Source organism: Delphinapterus leucas, chromosome 10 (genome assembly GCF_059928025.1).
Source record: "Delphinapterus leucas isolate spDelLeu-1000000601 "Yukka" chromosome 10, BTC_Dleu_Yukka2, whole genome shotgun sequence".
Classification (NCBI taxonomy): Eukaryota; Metazoa; Chordata; class Mammalia; order Artiodactyla; family Monodontidae; genus Delphinapterus; species Delphinapterus leucas.
In genome coordinates this window covers 56430709-56452274 of record NC_143138.1, presented here as the reverse complement: position 1 = coordinate 56452274, position 21566 = coordinate 56430709, and the positions used below count along the sequence as shown (strand labels likewise).

The following is a 21566-nucleotide window of genomic DNA, read 5'->3' as shown; positions in this document are numbered from 1 at the left end:
CCAGGGCCCTAGGTTGTCAGCAGTCAGGGAAGCGAGGATGCCCCAGCCAGCGAGGCAGGAGAAGTGGATTCCAAGTGAGGGGAGGGGGTTCATGAAAGACAAAGGGGTCACATGTGTGAATCAGGTGAGACCCAGCGAGACCACCTGCCTTAGCAATGGACCTGGCCAAGAGCAGTTTCCAAGGAGGGGTTTAAGGGGAATAGAAGCAAACATGTCAGGGACAGTGAGTATAGTTATCTTTTTGGGGGGGCTTTCTCTAGTTGTGGCGAGCGGGGGCTACTCTTCATTGCAGTGTGCGTGCTTCTCATTGCGGTGGCTTCTCTTGTTGCAGAGCACGGGCTCTAGGCGTGCGGGCTTCAGTAGTTGTGGCGCACAGGCTTAGCTGCTCCGCAGCATGTGGGATCTTCCCGGACCAGGGATCAAGCCCGTGTCCCCTGCATTGGCAGGCGGATTCTTAACCGCTGTGCCACCAGGGAAGTCCCAGTTATCTCTTTTTTAAAGTGTTCTCTAAAGAGGAATAGAGAAACGGAGCGATAGGTGGGGGAAGATGCGGAATCCGAGAGCTTTATGTTTTGACGCAGGAGCAGTATCAGCACCCAGATGGTGATGGTCCAGCAGTGAGGGGAAAACAAGATTGCCAGAGAGAAGGTGTAATTATATAACCTCTACGAGGAGGGAAATGACGCTTCGGGAGGCAGTCAGCAAGGGCTGGGATGGTGACTTGCCAAGGTCACTGGGCAGAACGTGACCCCCACCACGAACTCCGTCGTGTTACGCAGTGAGGACCAGCCTCTGCTCTGCCCCTAAATGGCCACAGACCTGGAGCAGCTCTTGCCTCCCAGGGACAGTCAAAGCAAAACCACCTCCATCAATCAGCCCCCAGATTAGATATGAACGGCTGAGGGCTTGCCAACCAGCTCCAGGTCTGACAGCTGCCTGGGAAGATCGGGAGGCTCTTAAGCCCCAGCACGCCTCTGAGAGCTTCCACCAAGCCTCTGTGAAAGCGGCCACGTTGCTCACACACAGCCGTCCAAGGTCAGAAGACAGGGAACCCCACAGAACCCACCACAACTGGCAGGCAGAGCATCACAGCCAGGACCTATACGAAACTCAGAGATGGGATGGCCCAGGGATAAAAGTTCTCCCTCTCTCCTTACAGCTGCAGGATCTGCATGCTGGTCTATGGTGATACTGCACTTGAAAAAAAAAAGGGGGGGGGCACAGTTACCCATACCCCCTTGCAATATGACTTTGCAACACTTCTCATTAAAGTGGAGCCTGTGTCCCCAGCCCTTCAATCAGGCTGGCCTGGTGACTTGCTTTGACCAACAGAATGTAGTGGAAGTGATGGCGTGCAGGGTGGGAGCCTGGGCCTCAAGGTCTGCGGGCTCTTACCTGCTCCCAGCCCCCTGCTATGCTGCCCGTGAACAAGCACGCGCTCCCTGCTAGACTCGGGCTGACCACGCAGCAGAGACCAGGCACCCTGGCCCCTGGACCAGCCAGTCTCAGCGGACACAGAGTTGACTCTGGGTGCATGAGTGAGCCCAGCTGAGATGGGAAGAATGCCCAGCGGATCCAGCCCGAAGGGCCGCCCTGCAGAGTTATGAGCTTGATAAGTGGGGCTGCTTTAAGCAGCAAACATTAACTGATACATCCAACCGATGTCCACAGGTGACCAGGAAGAATTCAGTCACCACTGGTTGACAACACATCTTTGGTGAAGGATTATTCAATAAGACTTTAAACCTCAATTCTTGGCACAAGAGAGTGTGGGCTGAGGCCAAGCGTGGGAATGGAAGGCAAAACCCCGAGGGAAGGACCAGCAAGGGTGGGGTGGGCCCAGAGGTGCACATGCAGGATGGCACACCTGGGCAGCCCTCCGAACCACACCCCGTATCAGGCCTGCGACCCCACGCCTCTGCCCACCAGCCCGACACACACAGGCAGGTGCTCCCTGGAGCTCACATCACCAGTGCAACCCCAGATGACCCCTTCTCAAGAAGTCACAGGCCCCCTGTTCACCAGAGTCTGGACGCCATGGTCCTGCAGTCTGGAAGCTAGGATGAGGAACAAGGTGGACCTTCAGGCCAGTCATCCAAGTGGCGTGGGGAAAAACACGCCCTCCCCCACCTCCCACTGCCAACACAAGCTGGAGAAAGCTGCAGGGGAATCAGAGTCACAAGACAAGAGTAAGGGTTTCACTTAAATCAAGAAAGCAAAAGGAGACTTCAGAGCAGAGATGGAGGATATCGGTGACTTTGCTAACGATTTAGCATGAATTTGAGAGGGCCCAGTGGAAGGTCTGGAATCATTAAGTTCAGGGTTCAAATCCTGCCTCCTGGATTACTGGCCTACAGCTTCTTGACGTCCATGGTGACCCAGTTTCCTCACCTCTGCCTGTTCACGGAAGTTGAAGACAATAAGGCATGCACAGTGCGGAGTGTAAAGTGAGTCAGCCAGGGCCAATTTGTTTTCATCCTACTGTTCTGACACCTGAAGTTTCAACCACCGCTTCTGATGATCAAAAACGTTTCAGGGCTTCCCTGGTGGCGCAGTGGTTGAGAGTCCGCCTGATGATGCAGAGGACGCGGGTTCATGCCCCGGTCCGGGAAGATCCCATGTGCCGCGTAGCGTCTGGGCCCGTAAGCCATGGCTGCTGAGCCTGCGCGTCCGGAGCCTGTGCTCCGCAACGGGAGAGGCCACAACACTGAGAGGCCCGCGTACCGCAAAAAGAAAAAAAAAAAAAAAAAAAGTTTCAATGACCATCTTATCTGCTCTTTCTGTCTCCTGAGTGCACTCTCTCTCCTCTCCCTTCCCACCCCATCTCTGGTTATGCAGTGCTAGCAGATTCCATTACTCCCAAGGAAAGAACCAAATTGTATATCATCCACCACAAGACCATGAGGCTCCTGACATTTTCTGATCCTTGCACATTTTCTTGCTCAAGCTTCTATCCTTGTCACGGCTCAATAAAGCCCAGTTTCACCTTTTAAAACAACTAAAGGTAAAACCCTAATGAGTCAAATGGGACAGCAACACCTACACCCCTGGGAGGGCTTGAACGAGTCAGTGGGTTCTGAGTCCCTCATGCTGTGAGAAGAAGATGTTCCATAAATGCTCACTTCCTCCTTCTCCGTCCTCCCTCTTTAAAGGGGAGTAGTGAGCTCTGTGGGTGCCCTGAAGTGAATCTAACATTAGCTATTAGCGTGTGTAAAAGAGGAGAAGGCAAATAGTCTTGTAAGAGCAGAAGGAGGGAGAGAAGGAGGGAGAAAGAAACAGAGAGGCAATCAAAGGGAAAGACATCAGCCCTGCCCACTTCCACGGGATGCAGAGGTGGCCCTTTCATTCAGGGACACACCTGTCAGGCAAACAGATCTAAACAAATGCAAAGGGAAACTCATTCCAGCCACAAGGGCAACCTACCTTGTCCTTTGATGGTCAACCAAGGACTGCCAGCCACCAGGAACCCCACCAACAGAAAGAAAAACATTCACAAACAGGACAACTAGACCCAAAGAAAATAGAGCTGTAGGATAAAGAAGGAAAAAAAAATTTTTTTAAATTCTAATTAGTATTTTCAGAGAGATTTAAGAGTAAGTTTCATTAGAAGACTACTTCAGTTAAAAAAATTAATACTGAATTAATTAACATCACAAATGTAGAACCTTATTTAAGTTCAGCTTATTAATCTCATTATTGTAATTATAAATCTACCAAATTTCAAGCAATTATTTTCAGAACCTTTTTATAACTTCATTAAATTCTCTTTATATTTGAAATTGCTACATTAATAAATTTATCATACTTTATCTTATTTATAAGCATTTCATGTATTCACCTGACTCCAAAAACCTTCCAAGTACTTAAGTATTTCCTTATTTAACCAAGGTTGATAAATCTAACTGATAAAACTTAAAATAATATGTATCTTCTATGTTAAATATTCTTATGTGGTTTATAAACTTAATAAGGTTTCAGCTTAAAATCACAAATCTAAATCAATTCTTCAATTATAACTTTTTAAATGAATCCAAGGCTAATTTATTAGCTAATTTAGTATGACAAGTTATCTTAAAAATTCAAATAACCCGGGAGTTCCCTGGTGGCACAGTGGTTAAGAATCCGCCTGTCAATGCAGGGGACACAGGTTCGATCCCTGGTCTGGGAAGATCCCACATGCCCTGGAGCAGCTAAGCCCGTGCGCCACAACTACTGAGCCTGTGCTTTAGAGCCCACGAGCCACAACTACTGAAGCCTGCGCGCCTAGAGCCCGTGCTCTGCAGCAAGAGAAGCCACCACAATGGAAAGCCCGCGCACCACAACAAAGAGTAGCTCCTGCTCACCGCAACTAGAGAAAGCCCGCGTGCGGCAATGAAGACCCAATGCAGCCAAAAATAAATATATTTACTTATTTAAAAAAATATACAAATAACCCCAAAATATTAGGACCATGAACTTGCTTCACTTCGATATTTATATTCAATTCTAAATTCAGAATCATCCTAGAGAATGATCATGTTCTTCTAAACAATTTTTGGCCAAGCCTGAGCGCTGAATTAACCTGTGGGAGATTTGGTTTCTCCTAAACTTGTGGGTGTCCGATAGGGTGAAAATCTCAGCGTAGAGATTGTGCGAGCAGGTGTTCAGATGCTGCAGGGGACTTGGTGGGCTGTGGCTCTTTCTCGGCCGGAGTCCTGCTTCCCTGAGAGCCCAGGGTGTTTTGGCATCTGACCCTCAGGCCCAGCCCCCAGCTCCAGAATAGACCTCCCCCAGGGCTGCTCGCTGGGAAAGACACCTGACTTCTCAAACCCGAAGACATGGAGGGTCCTGGTGCCTCTACCCCTTCTCTGCTGAGGATCTGCCCCCTATCCAGGCTGGGCCCCTAGACTGGCCAGAGGCCTCTCAGTGCCTTCACTGGTCCTGGGAGCAGCCTCCCACACACTGCCAGTTTGGACCTAGGAGTAACTGACTTACTGTATGAAAGAACAATTGGGGCCAGAGGAAACATATATTAGAATCAGAAGGCAAGTCCAGGACAAAGAAAGAGAACAGAAATAATCAAGCCACCAGGGGCAGCCCAGCTGCTCAGATTCTCTGCAGTTGAAGCCTTGGAATCTGTATTTTAAAAGCTCCTTGGGCCATTCTAGTTTTAAGAGTTATGAAACGTGGGACCTAAATTTGGCACCAAGCTTCCACGTGGCCAAAGCAAAAAGGGAAACATGTTACATGATACATAAAATAGTTCTTGTTGCCCAAAAGAGAAAATATACTGAAACTTTCCCCTGCACTTGTCTGTAAAATAGATTTCTTACATATTGGTGACTTGTAAAATAGGTGTAAAGAACATATAATCATTGATTCCCTGAAGTTCTTTCTTATGGTGGCCTTTGAGTAAAGCCTAAGGCACAGTCTGAAACACAGATGAGCAAAAGCAGTTCTGCAGGGACCAAGGAAACAAGGGCTAAGCACGCTCTTCCTATTGGTCTGAATACATTCAAAGAGAGAAAACTTTTTAAAGCCTTTTGATGGCAGAATCTTTTTCAAACAAAACCTAATGTAAAACCTCAATATATAAAACAAATAAAAGTCAAGCAGCTCTAAGTGGAAAGGAGGCCCAAAACCCTGCGTTTTTGTCCCGCCCCTGCCCCTACCGGGTTCCCTGAAGCACCGCCGTCAGGGAAACTTACAGCTGTGACGGCAAACAGGTCTGATACACTGTATGAACTCAACTGATTGGTAGTGGCCGTACTGAATTGATAAGTATTTTGATAAATTGATCGCATTAAGGGCCCCAAATCTTCACACCCTCACTGCAGTCACACCCTTATAAAGTGACTTTTTGAATCCTCCTTTCAAGAGATGGTGTGATTTTCCCCACCCCTTAATTCTGAGTTTGGCTTAGGTTGTGATATAAGCAGAAGCTTCCAAAAGGGCTTGCAGGTTGCCATTTCTGCTCTTGCATCTGTACCTTTGTTACCAACCAGGGTCCTTGGACACATTTAATCAGTAGAAATTGATGAGGCCAGATGAGAATTTCAGGCAAGGCTCTATTGGGACTCGTGTTGCAGCATAAGGGAGCGAAAGCAAGTAATAAGTTGCCCTTGCTCACAAAGGGGGCTGGCCCCTTAAATAGGGTGAGGGTAGGGGCAGACTGGTGGGCTGGGCCGGAGGGGTGGCTTAGGTGATCTGCTCATCCTCTCGGTGGCACTATGCACAGGGGGCATGTGCAAGTACCCTGCTTTTGCTCCCGGCACTTCAGAAGGGGCAGCTGGGTTTTGGTCTTTCTGTATCACATTGTTCATAGTTTGCCCCAGCTGCTCATGCACACAGTTTTTTTTAGTCCCTTATAGTTTCTTGTATTCTGTTGCTCCAGGAGAGTTTGTCCAGGTACAAGCACTGCAGCACAGGGTCCCAGGTCCCAGCCCATCTCAGATCCCTGGCATGGTGAGTAAATGGCCAAGCCAGGACTCGAAGCCTGGCAGGCTGGCCCCAGAGCCTGCACTCATAGCCAGCATGCAATGTCACCTCCCCAAGAGATTAGGGGAAATTAAGCTCTTTGGACAGATTCTTTCCCTGGGCCTAAACTAATCTTCAAATCCAACATGGCTCAATCCCAAAAGAAAAACACATCTAGGAAAGTAGGAGTGAAAACAGGGAAGGTCGGGGACTTCCCTGGTGGTCCAGTGGTTAACACTCCCTGCTTCCAATGCAGGGGACGTGGGTTTGATCCCTGGTCAGGGAACTAGATCCTGCATGCTGCACAGTGTGGCCCCCGCCCCTCCAAAAAAAGAAAGAAAAAGAAAACGGAGAAGCGATTCTTTCCAGTTGTACTCATTTCTGCTGGTGTATCCTGATCAGTTGTGATGTGTTACAAGTAATTGGTTCCTTAAAATATTAACATTTGTAACTAACTGACTTATAAAGCAAATTAAACAAAGTCCAGGTTCTGCCCATAATTCGGTTCCTCTTGTTCCCTTGTGTTCCCATATGCCTCAAGAGAGAAAGAAGTCTTTAAAAATTTTCCCAGTCTTAAAAAACTTTTTTGTTTTCAATTACAAAGAAGGTACTGGTACACTTTCTCTTCTTTCTTAATTCACTTGTCCATCCATTCATTCATTTATATTCGGTACATGCTTATTGTGTGCTTACTACATATGCTAGGTCGTAAGGACACAACCATGGACAAGACACAATTTGCCTGGCCTCTTGGAGCTTTCATTCTAGTACAAAGAAAACAACAATTTTTACTGAGGGTAGGCAATACTTGATGCCATAAAAAAAACTAAAGGAGGATGTGGAATACAGATTGGGTGGAGGTGACCAGGGAAGACCATTATGACCACTATTGTGAATTAACTGTATATGCTTCTAGTTTATATTTATTAAAAATATGTGTATCTGGGCTTCCCTGGTGGTACAGTGGATCCGCCTGCCAATGCAGGGGACATGGGTTTGAGCCCTGGTCCGGGAAGATCCCACATACCATGGAGCAACTAAGCCCGAGCGCCATGGCTGCTGAGCCTGCGAGCCACACCACCTGAGCCCACGTGCCACAACTACTGAGCCTGCACTCTAGAGCCCGCGAGCCACGACTACTGAAGTCCACGTGCCTAAAGTGCGTGCTCCGCAACGAGAAGCCACCGCAATGAGAAGCCCGCACACCACAACCAAGAGTAGCCCCCGCTCGCCGCAACTAGAGAAAGCCCACGCGCAGCAACAAAGATCCAAATCAGCCAAAAATAAATAACTAAATTAATTAATTAAAAAAGTGTGTATCTGGAATATGTAATAAATATATACTAAATATAATCACAGTGCATAGGAGACCTGCTTCTGGGAGGATGGGGTAGACATACTTCTCCTTAGTCCTCCCAAGTACAACTGAAAACCCTGCACACTGTATATAAAACAAACCTAAGAAGACTCTGAAAGGTGGAGAGGAGGAGGCAGACTGGCCAGGACGCTTGGGACCTGAGGAGTGACATGCCATGAGTTACCGAGGCTTTCTCTGCCTCATATACAGCAGACTTGGACCTGAAGAAACTGGCTACCTGGAAACCGGTAGCAAAGAACCAGGAAAGGGGCAGCCTAGCAAGACACAAAGCTTTTAGACAACCACGGCTCCACTCCAGCCACACACCAAAAAAAGCCTCCAGCAAAAAACAATGTGACCCCCCTCCCAACCCTGTCAGCAAAGGCCCAGTGGGGAGCCTAGACCTCTAACAACTGCCAAGCTATAAGGAAGGACCCAAAACGCATGCAGGGTGATGTCAGAGAAGGCTGAGCAGGAAGCAGGGACTTTCATCCCTGGTGGGTAGCAATGAGACCTCCCAATCCCACCCATCCCCATGATGTCAGTGGAGACCATATGGGAAGCCTGGACTTCCACCCCCACCAGCAGCAACTAGGTCCCCTCCCCTTTCCTGCTGGGGTAGAGGGAGAGGAGGCCCAGGGGAGAGTGGACTTTCACTACCACCCAAAGGTAAAGAGGTCTCCCTCCCTACCACCCCTCCCATGGTTCAGTGGAGGTCTAGTGGGCAACTGTTAACTCTACATCCCCACCCAGCAGTGATGAGAAGACCCTCCCCACCTTGGGTGTCAATGAAGGCCTAGTAGAGAATCTGGATTTCTATCCCATCCTTTATTGGACAAAGACTTTACAGCAGCCAGCATACATATTCTTCAATGAGCATTACAAACATGCTTGAAATAAATGAGAAAACAAGGTCTCACCAAAGAAACAGAATATCTCTGCAAAGAAATGGAAGATATAAAGACCCAAGTGGGAATTTTAGAACTGAAAAATACAATGACTGAAATTAAAAACTCAATGGACAGGTTCAACAGCAGAATGGAGGGGACAGAGAAAAGAGTCAGTGCACTTGAAAACAGAACAAGAGAAATTACTCAATCTGAACAACAGAGAGAAATTAGACTGGAGAAAAAAAAATGAACAGAGCCTCAGGGACTTGTGGGACTATAACAAAGGATCTAACATGTCATTGGAGTCCCAGAAGGAGAGCAGGGAGAGGAGAAAGAGGGTAGGGCTAAAAAAATACTCAAAGAAATAATGACTGGGGACTTCCCTGGTGGTCCAGTGGTTAAGAATCCGTCCTCCAATGCAGGTGACGTGGGTTCAATCCCTGGTCGGGGAACTAAGATCCCACATGCTGCGGAGCAACTAAGTCTGCATGCCACAACTACTGAGCCCGTGTGCCACAACTACGGAGCCCACACACCACAACTAAAGAGAAGCCTGCACGTCACAACTAGAGAGAAGCCAGCATGCCGTGACGAAGAGCCCACATACCGCAACTAAGACCCGACACAGCCATAAATAAATAAATAAATACTTTTAAAAAACCAAAAAAAAAAAAAGGAAAGAAATAATGGCTGAAAAGTTCCCAAATTTGGCAAAAGACATAAACCTGTAGACTCAAGAAGCTGGGCAAACCCTAAGATACACCTAAAGAAATCCACACCAAGACACTACATAGTCAAACTTCTAAAAACTAAAGACATCACTTTATCCTGCAAAAATATTTTTTTTCGCATGTGTCAGTTTTCACTAAGTTATGCTACAGTAACAAACGATCCCCAAATCTCAGTGGCTTATAATAATAATAATTTCTCACTCTGTTACACGTCTGGTCAATGTGACACTATCCCAGGGTCCAAGCTAAGGGAGAACCCATTAACTCAGTCTCATGGCAGTGATAAAGCAGCAATAGCTGAACTATGCAAGGGCTCTTAAAACTGCTGCTCAGATTTGGCAAAGTCATGTCCACTCAAAACTCATTGACTAAAGTCGCACAGCCAATCTCAGTGTTGGTGAAGAAATGTATTTCCACCCACTACAACAGTAGGTACTTCAAAGTCAGATAACGAAGTATGTGGATGCATAACCCAAATATAGGGAGGGAGAGAAGAATTGGAAACAACAATCCAATCTACCACAATCTGCTCACTGGGTCATAAGGATTCATTTCCTTCCTGGTTGCCCGTAAATTACATTAATTAATGCTCCCAAAGACTTCCCAAAAGTCTCACCCAATCATAGCGTCAGACATAATGTCCAGGATCTCATGAGCCACACTGGATCCTGAGTTAACTTTTCTTGGAAACCTGGAATGAAAAAGACAAATGATATGTCCTACTCACTCCCAACACACAGTAGTGGAAAGAGAAATGACAGACATGGAAACACACTACACATTCCCCATTTAAAAGGGGAGGGCAGCCCAATCTGGGTGTGAGGTAAGCAAGAAGCAGCCCTCCTGCAGCAGGGGAATAAGCAATTGGAAAATTATAAGAGATGTACCCATAGCTGCATTTTAACTGCATTTAATCGTCAGAGTAAAATTTTAAATGGCCATATTGTTTACTAAGTGTCATATGTTCACACATGTTTGGCATTTGGACACTTCTGAAGAACGTAACAAACAACAAAGCCTGACTAAAGAGGATCCCAAAGGAAGGCACCAGGAAATTGTTATTATTACAATGGCCGGAGGATGGAAAGAATGTCACAGCCTTGCCTGCACCCTCACCCGCCCCCACACTGCCACCACGGAGAGTATGCTTCAGGCATAGCTATTTCAATGCAGCTTTAACACTTTAACCAAATATGGGTGAAGCCCAGCTTTGAAACGTAGTGTTCTAAGAGTGTACTGACTCTGAATGCTCACCCATGCGTCACATCTTTGGAATGTTTGGGGAAAGGGTGCCAGACAAACCTGGCTCACAGTCTTCTGAAGTGTGTCCGTGTTTGGCAACCAAAGGCTGTTGAGAAAAAGACAGGTTGGTCCTGGATTGTTCTTTCCAGTGTGCTTACAATATGAATAGCGAGACCGTCATGGAGTACTGAATGAAAGTGACTAATTACACACAACCTAAATGTTCAACAGTAGAGAACATGGCGTTAAATGATGGAATATTGAGGGTAAAATATTAGGCAATTAAAAATGTTTTCACAAGGGGCTTCCCTGGTGGCGCAGTGGTTGAGAGTCCGCCTGCCGATGCAGGGGACACGGGTTCGTGCCCCTGTCTGGGAAGATCCCACATGCCGCGGAGCGGCTGGGCCCGTGAGCCATGGCCGCTGAGCCTGCGCGTCCGGAGCCTGTGCTCCGCAACGGGAGAGGCCACAACAGTGAGAGGCCCACATACCGCACAAAAAAAAAAAAAAAAAAAAAATTCCAAATGCTTAGCCATTCAGCTCTCTTGACAAATAGTTCCTCATTATATTCACCCAGATACAACATAAACTCTTAACTATTTTGAAATAGATTTCAATTTAGGAAAAAACACAATAAGCACATTTTATATAGTAAATAAACTTTATTTATCTGTTCTTCTGAGATGACATTGCCAACAGTCACAGATTTGCATACGATACAGTTATGTATTGACTATTTACAATTTACAGTAGTATTTTTTCCTCTGAAAAATATAAGTACAAAAGCTAAGTAAACAATGAGGTACTGCCATTTGGATTTATCATATGTCATAGCTTAAAGAACTAGTCTTTAGCAAATATTCAACAAATCAATCTGGATAAAATAGTCAATTATGTATTGCACAAGTCTTTTAAAAAAAATCACCCTAAAAATAAATAGGAAAGGCAAGCAGTTCTTTAAAAAGAGGGACAAAAAGAATGGAAGAAAGGAACATTAAATGAGCCCATAAATCAGGTTAAGTTATTCAAAGTACCTTTTAAACAACACAAAACTCTTCCCAACAGAAAAACTGAAGAATCCCCCCCCCCAAAAACTATCACCGTTTCTCCACTGATATAATCTATTTTAAAGGCAGTCTGCAATCTTTCTGTGGCCAATGTCAGATTTTTCTTGGTCTTCTGGCTACATGAGGGGCCCTGAATAACGGCTTCGTTCTCTAAGAACAGCAAACGTGCACAGTTTTTCAGGCCTGCCCAGCATCACTCTCCCCACTTCTTCAAGATGAAGGCCGGAGCCATGACTGGAAAAGAAAAAGGGTTAGGATAAAGAAAGAAAGAAAATGACATATGTATACTACTATGTATAAAATAGATACCTAACAAGAACGTACTGTATACCACAGGGAGCTCTACTCAACGCTCTGTAGTGACCTAAATGGGAAGGAAATCTGAAAAAGAGGGGATATATGTATCTGTGTAACTGATTCACTTTGCTGTATACCTGAAACTAACACAACATTGTAAAGCAACTACACTCCAATAAAAATTTAAGAAGGAAGGAGGGAGGGAGGGAGGGAGGGAGGGAGGGAGGGAGAAAGGGAGGGAGAAAGAAAAACCTTTTAAAGCTAACTTTCGTGAGATTTATTTTTTCAAGTTAAAGTAAAATTATATCAAGATTATATTCTATGGTCTGAGGACTGAAGCAGAAATATTCTAAGTATTAAATCCTAAAGGAATCTTCTAAAAATTACTGTTCTTGGAATGACCTTTTAGTCAGCAGTCCTGGAAAGCAGTATTTTTAAGTGAAATCTGGAACTGCAACCTTTCAGCACATATTGAAGGCTACCAGGTCATGACTGGAGAAAGCCAGGAGTAAACGTGCTGACATGGCAGAATCTCACAAGAACGCAGACTGGATTTAAGAGGACAAAAGCTTCTTCCTTTTTCCCTAATGTAATGATTTTTCTACATATTGCAGTTCTCCCAGGATGCCAGGCATGGTGGCAGAGGATAACAGCATTTTGGTGTGAAAAAGCTATGTATGCCTCGTGAAATTATCAAACTTAATTTTAAAACCGTAAGCTGCTATGAAACATGATGCTAAAACTTCCTAAAAAGGTTTCTCTAATTAAGATGCTAAAAGCCAGTGGTCAAATCAAGTATGAGGTTAAAAATGCATAAAAATAAAATACCAAAAAAGATTAGGTAATAGAGACAAACTTTTCAAATATATTTTAGTTCTAGAGAGAGTATCAAGGTCTTCTCAACTTGTAAATGAACAATATAATCCACCACTCGTGATCTATCTCCAAGAGTTTACTATTTATAAAACTTGTTCAACACTCATGTTAGTCCTAGATACGTAGAGAAGATAAGAAAAAGATCTCCTATGACATTTAAAACCCTTTGTCAGTTATTACTTTCAAACGTTAGCTTGCACTGTTGCAGGAAAAGAAGTTCATGCATGATTCAATAATGCTGCACAATGTCAATGTCATGAGAGACCCAAAAAAGGCTGGGAGAACTTTTCTAGTTCAAAAGAAACCTGAAGAACATGACGACAAAATGCGATGTGCAATCTTTCAATGGATCCTGGAATTTTAAAAATTATGAGACATTATTTGGAAAAATGGGAAAATGTGGATATTTACTATATATTAGATAAGAGCATTGTGTTAATATTAAATTTCCTGAGAGTCATAACTGTATTGTATGTAGGAAAAGGCCCTTGTTCTTAAAGATACTTGGTAAAGTATTTAGTTTATGTTTGCAAGTAACTGTCAAATGCTTGCAAGCACCATGTTTGCAAGCAACTGTCAAACGTCACAGAGGGAAAAATATATATGGAGAGAAAGCAAGAGTGAGAGCAAGTGAGAAAATTTGGCAAAATGTTGATAACTGGTAAATGTAGGTGGAGGGTATATGGATGTTCACTGCACTATTTTTACAAATCTTGTTTGAAATTTTTCAAACTAAAAGCTGAGGAGACAATCAATCAACGGAAATGCTACAGAGTATACCTTTCAAGTGATAAATGATACTATTTAAATGCAATAACAAGCATGATACAGTATTTATAATATTATAAACAAAGGTAAATGTTACGACTTATTGAATTAGATTTGGGATTTACAAGACTAATGACAGTTTTAGATAATCACTAAGGCAACTGACATTAAAAATAAAAATGAGATTCAAATGTAGGCAGAAAGGATATTTAAAGCAAAAACGTTAAAAAATGGTATATGTTAACATTTTAAAATTTGATACTGTTAGTTGAACACTAGCTTAATAATCAGAGAACCTTTAATTTAATTATAATTAAGTTCTATAGACTGTGATCCAGCTTGTCACTTGTGAAAACTCTTGCAAAGTTTGAGGTAAAGACGTACCCTAAATTTTTAGGGGTGCTAAATCACACTAACAGCATGGATAATATGTGGAGGTGATGGGAGGGGTGTTTAAATGTGAGGACAGCCAACTGTGTCCAAACTTTTTAGATGCCTCCCCCTCATTGTAATAATATGTTGATTAAAAACAGCCACATTCAATTAGAGCAGGCTGCCTAAGGGTCTCCTCCTCAGGACAAATGTGCTACTTCGTTATACTGCATGATCCCAGGAAATAACAAAACTGCCATTTATTTTAAAACCAATTTTACTAGTGCTCATTATTTCAGATTAGCCTTGACTCTAAGAAGGCTTTACAATATTTTACATTCTGGATTCGTGAAATACATCACTTTTATCTAGAAAATGATTTTTCATTTTTCTCTCATAATCTTTATTAACTTCAAAGACCATTCTTGAGAAATAAAAAACAAAAAGGAATGTAAAATACATAAAGATTTTTTTGGATTCTTTAGCAAAATTTCAAAGACCAATTCTGAAACTTTCAACTACTGTTGAAAGAACTATAATTTCCTAGAATTATGTAACATTTACTGGTGGTGATTATTAATCTATATATTATTAATCTATAAAGCAAAATTAACAGAAAATCCCTATATTAACCCATAGCATAATCATATTTTCATTAAACAAAAGAGCAAAAGAACTCCAGCATAATGGTTAGTATCATGCAATACATTTAATTTTTGCAGAAAAGACAAAAGACATATTATTCTTCACTCACCACATGCTAACTAAGCACAGACTGACGGTTTACTCAGAAGATACCACTGCGAGGTGAAGTATACTACAAAGCCAGGAAGAAAAAAAGCTTATTGGATTAGTTTTAAGACAACATAACACAGAGATTATATGTGTATATGAACTTCAAAGGATTAAACAGAATGTACTTAAATTTTTCTCACATCTCCCCAAATCAAGGGAGGATAGGCTTAGGAATCTGTAATAGCTCCCTTCCATCCTAAGTAAATATAACACTATGTAGTGGAGATTTTACTTGGAACTTTAATTTAAAAGTTTAAACAACACAATTAAAGATGTACTTTACACCTTACGTACATATTTATATGCTAGACATAATTAAGTCATGATTATTTGATTTATAAAAGGATTTCTTTCATAATTCCATTAAAGCACACATTACAATTTGATTTACATAATTTCAATTTACCACCAAAAATCTGGGGGGAAATGTTGATGGATGTGAATATAGTGTGTCTATATGTTGAATCATCATTCCTAAAATATGTCAATTTTATCAATGAATAACTCTCGTATATCAACAGTATATCAGGAATGGTTTCAGGAATGATAACCCAAACCAAAGTTTCTATTCAAGGGGACCCAATATCTGCAAACACACTTTTACTATAGCAACCTCCTTAAATAAATCCTATGTCCTATTTAACATGGTCATAAACCAAGATTATTAATTAGCTTCCTGATTTGCTTTAAAACAGCATCAGCAAAAACAGTTGTTTATAAAATCTGAGTCTATTCTTAGTGTAACCAACCTCAGAAGCATCATTTTATTTATCTTTTACATTTAATGTACAGTTAGGAAGGAACAGCAAGATCAAAAGACAAAGTAGAAAATATCTGCAACACACAACACAATAAGGCTAACATCCTATTGGAAAACTGGCAAAAGCATGTGAAATATATGTATGCTCGCTGTGTCTATGCTTGTTAAGTACTGAAAAACTGAAACAATCTAAGTGTCCATGGATAGGAAATTGATGAACTCAGCTGTAGGACATCCATATAATCAACCAATCAAAGAATAAGGTAAATCAGTTTGTAATGAGGTGGAATTATATAAAAATAAGTGAAAAAAGCAAGCCATTGCATACTCTCATTTTTATAAAATAAAATACTTAAATGATAAAGGAATAATTATAAATACATAATTATAAAGCTGGGGGATGTTCACCACACCATTAGCAAACATGACCTTGGCAAGGTGGAGACAGCTGGGAGGCTGAAAATCATGAAGATCTCCCCTTCTATGTAATGTTTCTGAACTGTTTGCAATGTTTTTTCGCAATGATCACATATCATGTAATTCTAACAATATCAAGAGGTAAAACCACTTTTAAGATAACAAATATATGTTTTACACGTGCAGTGTTTTTCACTATGCATCATTTTTATGTGCGTTTGTTTCTTGAATCCACCTTGCATGCATCTACCGAGACCACGCAAACGGAAAGGTAAACCTCAACTAGAATGGAGAACTTTTATACCTAACAATGCTGAAAAGTTCTGACGATTTTATTAATCTGGAAGAGATTTTTAAAATTTCAGCCAAAAGGAGAGAAGTCAGAAACATTAACTTAAGTACAAGACTGGTCTAGGGTAAGGACTGGTCAAGAATTTGACACAACACAAAGGATCAGCATGAAAGCAAAGCAATAACAAAGTCAACAGAAGATCAATCTTTAAAAATGACTAGAGTGGATGAGAAATGAAATCATGCCTAATCTTTCTCATCAGAATAGAACAATTTTCTTTTAATGGAGTCATCAAGAAAATAGCCATCCAGTTTAAACGTGTCATTAAGTTTGCTAACATTCTAAAGAGAAAAGTATATTCCTAGAAGCACATTTTAAAAGAGATTTCTATATAACAAAAGAACCTCTCAATTCCAAGAGATGATTTAGCACCTGATTAAAATAAACTTTCTTACTGTAGTTATCCTAAATAAATAACACTCTCTTTAAAAAAAAAAAAGTCTGATGGTGTACGTCCAGGGCAGTCTTATTCAATTAGACAAGCTAAAGACTTCCGTATTGGGACTTCCCTGGTGGCGCGGTGGTTAAGAATCTGCCTGCCAATGCAGGGAACACGGGTTCGAGCCCTGTTCCAGGAAGATCCCACATGCCCCGGAGCAACTAAGCTCGTGCGCCACGACTACTGAGCCTGCGTTCTAGAGCCCGAGTGCCACAACTGCTGAGCCCACATGCCGCAACTACTGAAGCCTGTGTGCCTAGAGCTCGTGCTCCACAACAAAAGAAGCCACCGCAATGAGAAGCCCATGCACCGCAACGAAGAGTAGCCCCCTCCCCGCTCGCCAAAACCAGAGAAAGCCCGCGTGCAGCAACAAAGACCCCACATAGCCAAAAATAAATAAAATTAATTAAAAAAAAAAAAAAGACTTTCGTATTCACTCTTGCTCCCACCCTGAAACTCAAACATCCAGTCTACTCTTGCCATTTACACTACCTAAACCATCACAAACCAGGCACAATAAGCTAAAAACTGAGAGGCGGGAAGAGGCTGCTCTAGGGAACACAAAGGTATGTATGTGCATTTGGTATGTGCACTTTCTGTAACTTCTGCCTGCTGCATGTAAGACAATTTTTTCCCACTTGAATGAAATCTAAAACTTTAAAATTTACAACTAACTTAATACTTTAGAGGAAAAGAAACCTTAGAGATAGAATAATCCAACATGCTTGTTTTAGCAATAAGGGCCAGAAATATGCAAAAGGTTTGCTCAAAGTTACACAGGGGCTGAGCTGTTGAGGGCTAGCTCTCACCAAGCAAAGCTGCATGTGGTGGCACTCAGAGGTGCTGAAACTGGAGATGGGACATGTTTTGAGCTGGTTTCATTCCTATAAAGTGACCTGACTGTTGTAGTGAGGTCTTTCATGGTTTATCTTACACACATTATTGGTTAACCTTTCCAAGTCTCACCTTCTAGGAAAGACTTGTTCTACTCATCACTACATGTGGCTCGGGAACCACCACCACCAGCCCCATCGTGATCACAAAACCCCAGTGCGGGCACTATACGTACTTTGGTTCTCCAACAATCCTAACAAGATAACGTTAGCTTTGTGAAGAAACAGAGGCTCTGAGACTTGTGTGTGCACTTTCTTTAACTTCTACCTGCTGCATAGAAGATAATTTTTTCCCACTTGCAAGAAATCTAAAACTTTAAAATTTATAACTAATTTAATACTTTAGAGGAAAAGGAACCTTAGAGATAGAATAATCCAACATACTTTTGTGAAGAAACAGAGGCTCTGAGACTTGTCAAATGAAGGACTAGATTCCTTCTCTACACATTGTGACCCTCAAATAAACCAGACTTTACTTATGCTCTATAATTTACTCTTACTTGACAGATAATGGTTTCTCATCTATGAAATACATTCTTCAAATTAGGTTAAACTCTGAAACCACTTGTTAAATAATAACTGTTGTATTCTGTAGTGGGGTTTTTCAAATAAAAAGTATAAAAGTCACTAAGGAGAGGGGAGATACGGTAAAGAGGGGACATACTGAAAAATACCTTACCAGCAGTCATGGACAGTTTTCGATCAATGCCACAAAGCAAACATATAATCGTTAGGGTCATAAAGCAAAGTTTTTAGAAAGTATTCCTCCTCTCATACCTGTTAAATAATGTAAATGCTGACGTGGCTGCACACTCTCAGCAAAACGTGCAATCCACACTCTCTCAAGCATCCCAAATACTAACGGACAGGGGAGGGAGCTCTGCAATATGACGGGGTTTGTTTGGTTTACTTATACCAGCTTTGTAGCCCCCAAACCTACAATAACAAAATAGTCAATACTGTTGATTTTTAATAGAGGGGAAACTGTAGCTGCGGTTACAACAAATTACAGAAATGGTCCATCTGGAACATATATTTAAAACTAATGTGACTAGCTTTTAAACAATTATTTAATAAAACCCTAAAAAGCTCTGCTTTCTACACATATAGGTATCTTTCTATTGGATACTTCCATAGAAAAAGAGAAGTCACTATTCTTAGCAGTGTTTTGCTCTAATCAGCTACAGTTCATTGGGGTATGAAACAAGTTATAATTTCTTTAGGAGGCTTGTTCAAAGACAATGATTCTTACCACTTATTTTATGAATGACAGCAATCTTGAGGCAAATGTGACTTATGTTTCAACTTTCTCAATCAACAGTAATCTTAATTTTCCATCAAATAAGGAAACAATCATGAGTCACTCTATCTTGTACCAAAAATCTCTTTATGCTGACAAAAGGTGACTCAAATTGATAAGTCATCTTTGGGATCTCCCTCACTTCATGCTCACTATAACTTAGTTCATCTTTCCTAAGCATCTATTTTTATTATTTGAATTACATTACTTAAGCATATCTTTTATTCATGTATGAATGAAGATGCTACCCCTTCCCCTTAAAATTAAAGGTTCCACAAGGGCAACAATCATATCGTCCATGTCTTCAATTTTCCTACATTTGCCATAACAAGTAAGATGTTACAGAAAAAAAACAAACAAACTTTTTGGCCAACCCAACAGAAGAGAAGTAGGTGACTGTCAAGTGAACTCATTCATTAAGCAAAAGATAATGATGGATGAGACTCTGCTTAAAATAGTAGTAGAAAAAAAAAAAAGTAGTGGAAAGAGTGGGACTTTCTTTCTGGGCAGGTCAGCCTCTGGGATAAGGAAGGATTATTTCAGGAAGTCAGTCACCACTTCATCCCTATCTAGAATGAATACCATTTTATTCACAAAAGAAGAGTGTAAAGCTTTTCAAAGATTTCTTTTTAATTAAACTTAAGAGGGCTTCCCTGGTGGCGCAGTGGTTGAAAGTCCGCCTGCCGATGCAGGGGACACGGGTTTGTACCCCGGTCCAGGAAGATCCCGCATGCTGTGGAGCGGCTGGGCCCGTGAGCCATGGCCGCTGAGCCTGCGTGTCTGGAGCCTGTGCTCCGCAACGGGAGAGGCCGCAACCGTGAGAGGCCCGCGTACCGCAAAAAAAAAAAAAAAACCTTAAGAAAGAAACTTTTCCATCCACCTTAAAAGGTTTTTAGATGGTTCACTATTTACATGTAATCAATTCGATTAGTTTCCTTCAAGACAAACCAATCTAAGGCTGTATGTGTGTGGGGGGGGTGAGGGGGAATGTTTCCTACCACATTTGCCAAAGCAGTGACTTAGGATGAGTCTATACTATATTCTAAATCCCGACAAAATGTAGCCCAAGAGTAAGATGAGAGGTTGGCTATATCCCAACATCAAGATAAAAAAGAGGCTACAGGAGAATGAATAAAGATAATAAAAGCTTTCTATTTATATCCATCATTTTAAAATATTTTCTTAAACTGGACTATAATGACAGAATTGTGTCAACGGGCTCAAACTGCATTGGAGATTTTTATTTTCACAAAGACACAGTTGTTTACTCAGTGAAGAGGAAAACCACTCTGAGTGGACTATAGATTATAGAATTGGATGTTTTGCTATAATTTAAAACAACATTCTCTCTACTGATGAAGGGCATACATTATAGTTACATACTTCCTTATCAAAAATATCTATAACCAGAAATAACTACAGAGGTATGACAATATTTTTCAGACCACTAGATACCATGCAGAAATGCTTCACCAAAAAAAACAAAGGCTAACCAAAATAACTGCAACTGTCCCAGAAAATATACAATAGGCAAATAATACAGTATACAATGGAGTATTGGGACAAAAGTCAGGGATGCTGGGATGACTTTAGAGGAAGCCAGAAAGAGGTCAGAACATGCAATGGGTCAAAGGAGAGGAACTTCATAGATGGCTGATAAGTGCTGGGGTTATTTAGCCTGGAAGGTAAAAGCCCTCCATCCAGGCCATCTGTGGGTTCTTGGTTGAGTTCCATGGGTTAGAACCAGAACAGATTGGTGACCACAATAGAAAGGGAGACTTGGGATCAAGATAAGCCAGAATTTTTGTAAGAAACACACAGTCTGTAGAGATAAGATAGGATTTTTTTTTTTTTTTTTTTTTTTTGCGGTACGCGGGCCTCTCACCGCTGTGGCCTCTCCCGTTGCGGAGCACAGGCTCCGGACGCACAGGCTCAGCGGCCACGGCTCACGGGCCCAGCCGCTCCGCGGCATGTGGGATCCTCCCGGACCAGGGCACGAACCCGTGTCCCCTGCATTGGCAGGCGGACTCTCAACCACTGCGCCACCAGGGAAGCCCAAGATAGGATTCTTAAGGGTAATTACTTATTGACTTAGTCCTTCTTACTGGAGATACTCAGACATGGGCTAACCCATCACTAAAGAGTAGATCTTTGTTTGATTTAAATAGGAGAGTGAAAAAAACAGCAGTACTGGGATCATGAAATAGGTAAAGAAACTGGGGGAAAGATGTGGAAGAGCTACAGGCTATTAGCAAGACAAGAAAAGGAAGCAGAAAGAGACAGCTAAGGGCCAGACAGGAAAACAGCACAAATTTCATACTATGCTTAGAATGGATCTTCTTACTGTATTATTGGTTCAGCACAAAAAGAAGTTAGGCAAAGGGAATTTTGCATAATTTATGAAGTGTGTGTTTGTTTCATTTCAGTCACAGCTGACTTGACACAAAGGTTTTTAAGAATTCAGTTATCTACATTTCCCTTGCAGGGTATATGTCAAAAGCTCAAAAAATGCTTAAACTCTTATATCAGAATTATTGTATTTAGAAATCAAGTGA

The 21566-nt window shown here is 42.1% G+C and overlaps 1 protein-coding gene across 11 annotated transcripts in view; it reads right to left on the bottom strand.

The window, feature by feature from the left end:
- The window catches only part of GOLGA4 (golgin A4), a 124402-nt gene that overhangs the window by 2923 nt on the left and 99913 nt on the right, over positions 1–21566 (bottom strand). For 4 of the 11 annotated variants that reach the window (XR_016394678.1, XR_016394682.1, XR_016394681.1 and 1 more), the window contains 3 exons: positions 10737–10782; positions 10051–10125; positions 3424–3526 (listed from right to left, as the gene is read on the bottom strand). Coding sequence is in view for 5 of the 11 variants with exons in the window: in XM_089919020.1 (XP_089775146.1) it covers positions 10055–10125; positions 10737–10782 (117 nt within the window). In the remaining 6 variants the exon portion in view is untranslated. Of the gene's footprint in view, positions 1–3423; positions 3527–9633; positions 10126–10688; positions 10783–10812; positions 11977–14809; positions 14873–21566 lie in introns of those variants that run through there. The other 7 variants (XM_089919025.1, XM_089919024.1, XM_089919022.1 and 4 more) reach the window with 5 other exon arrangements.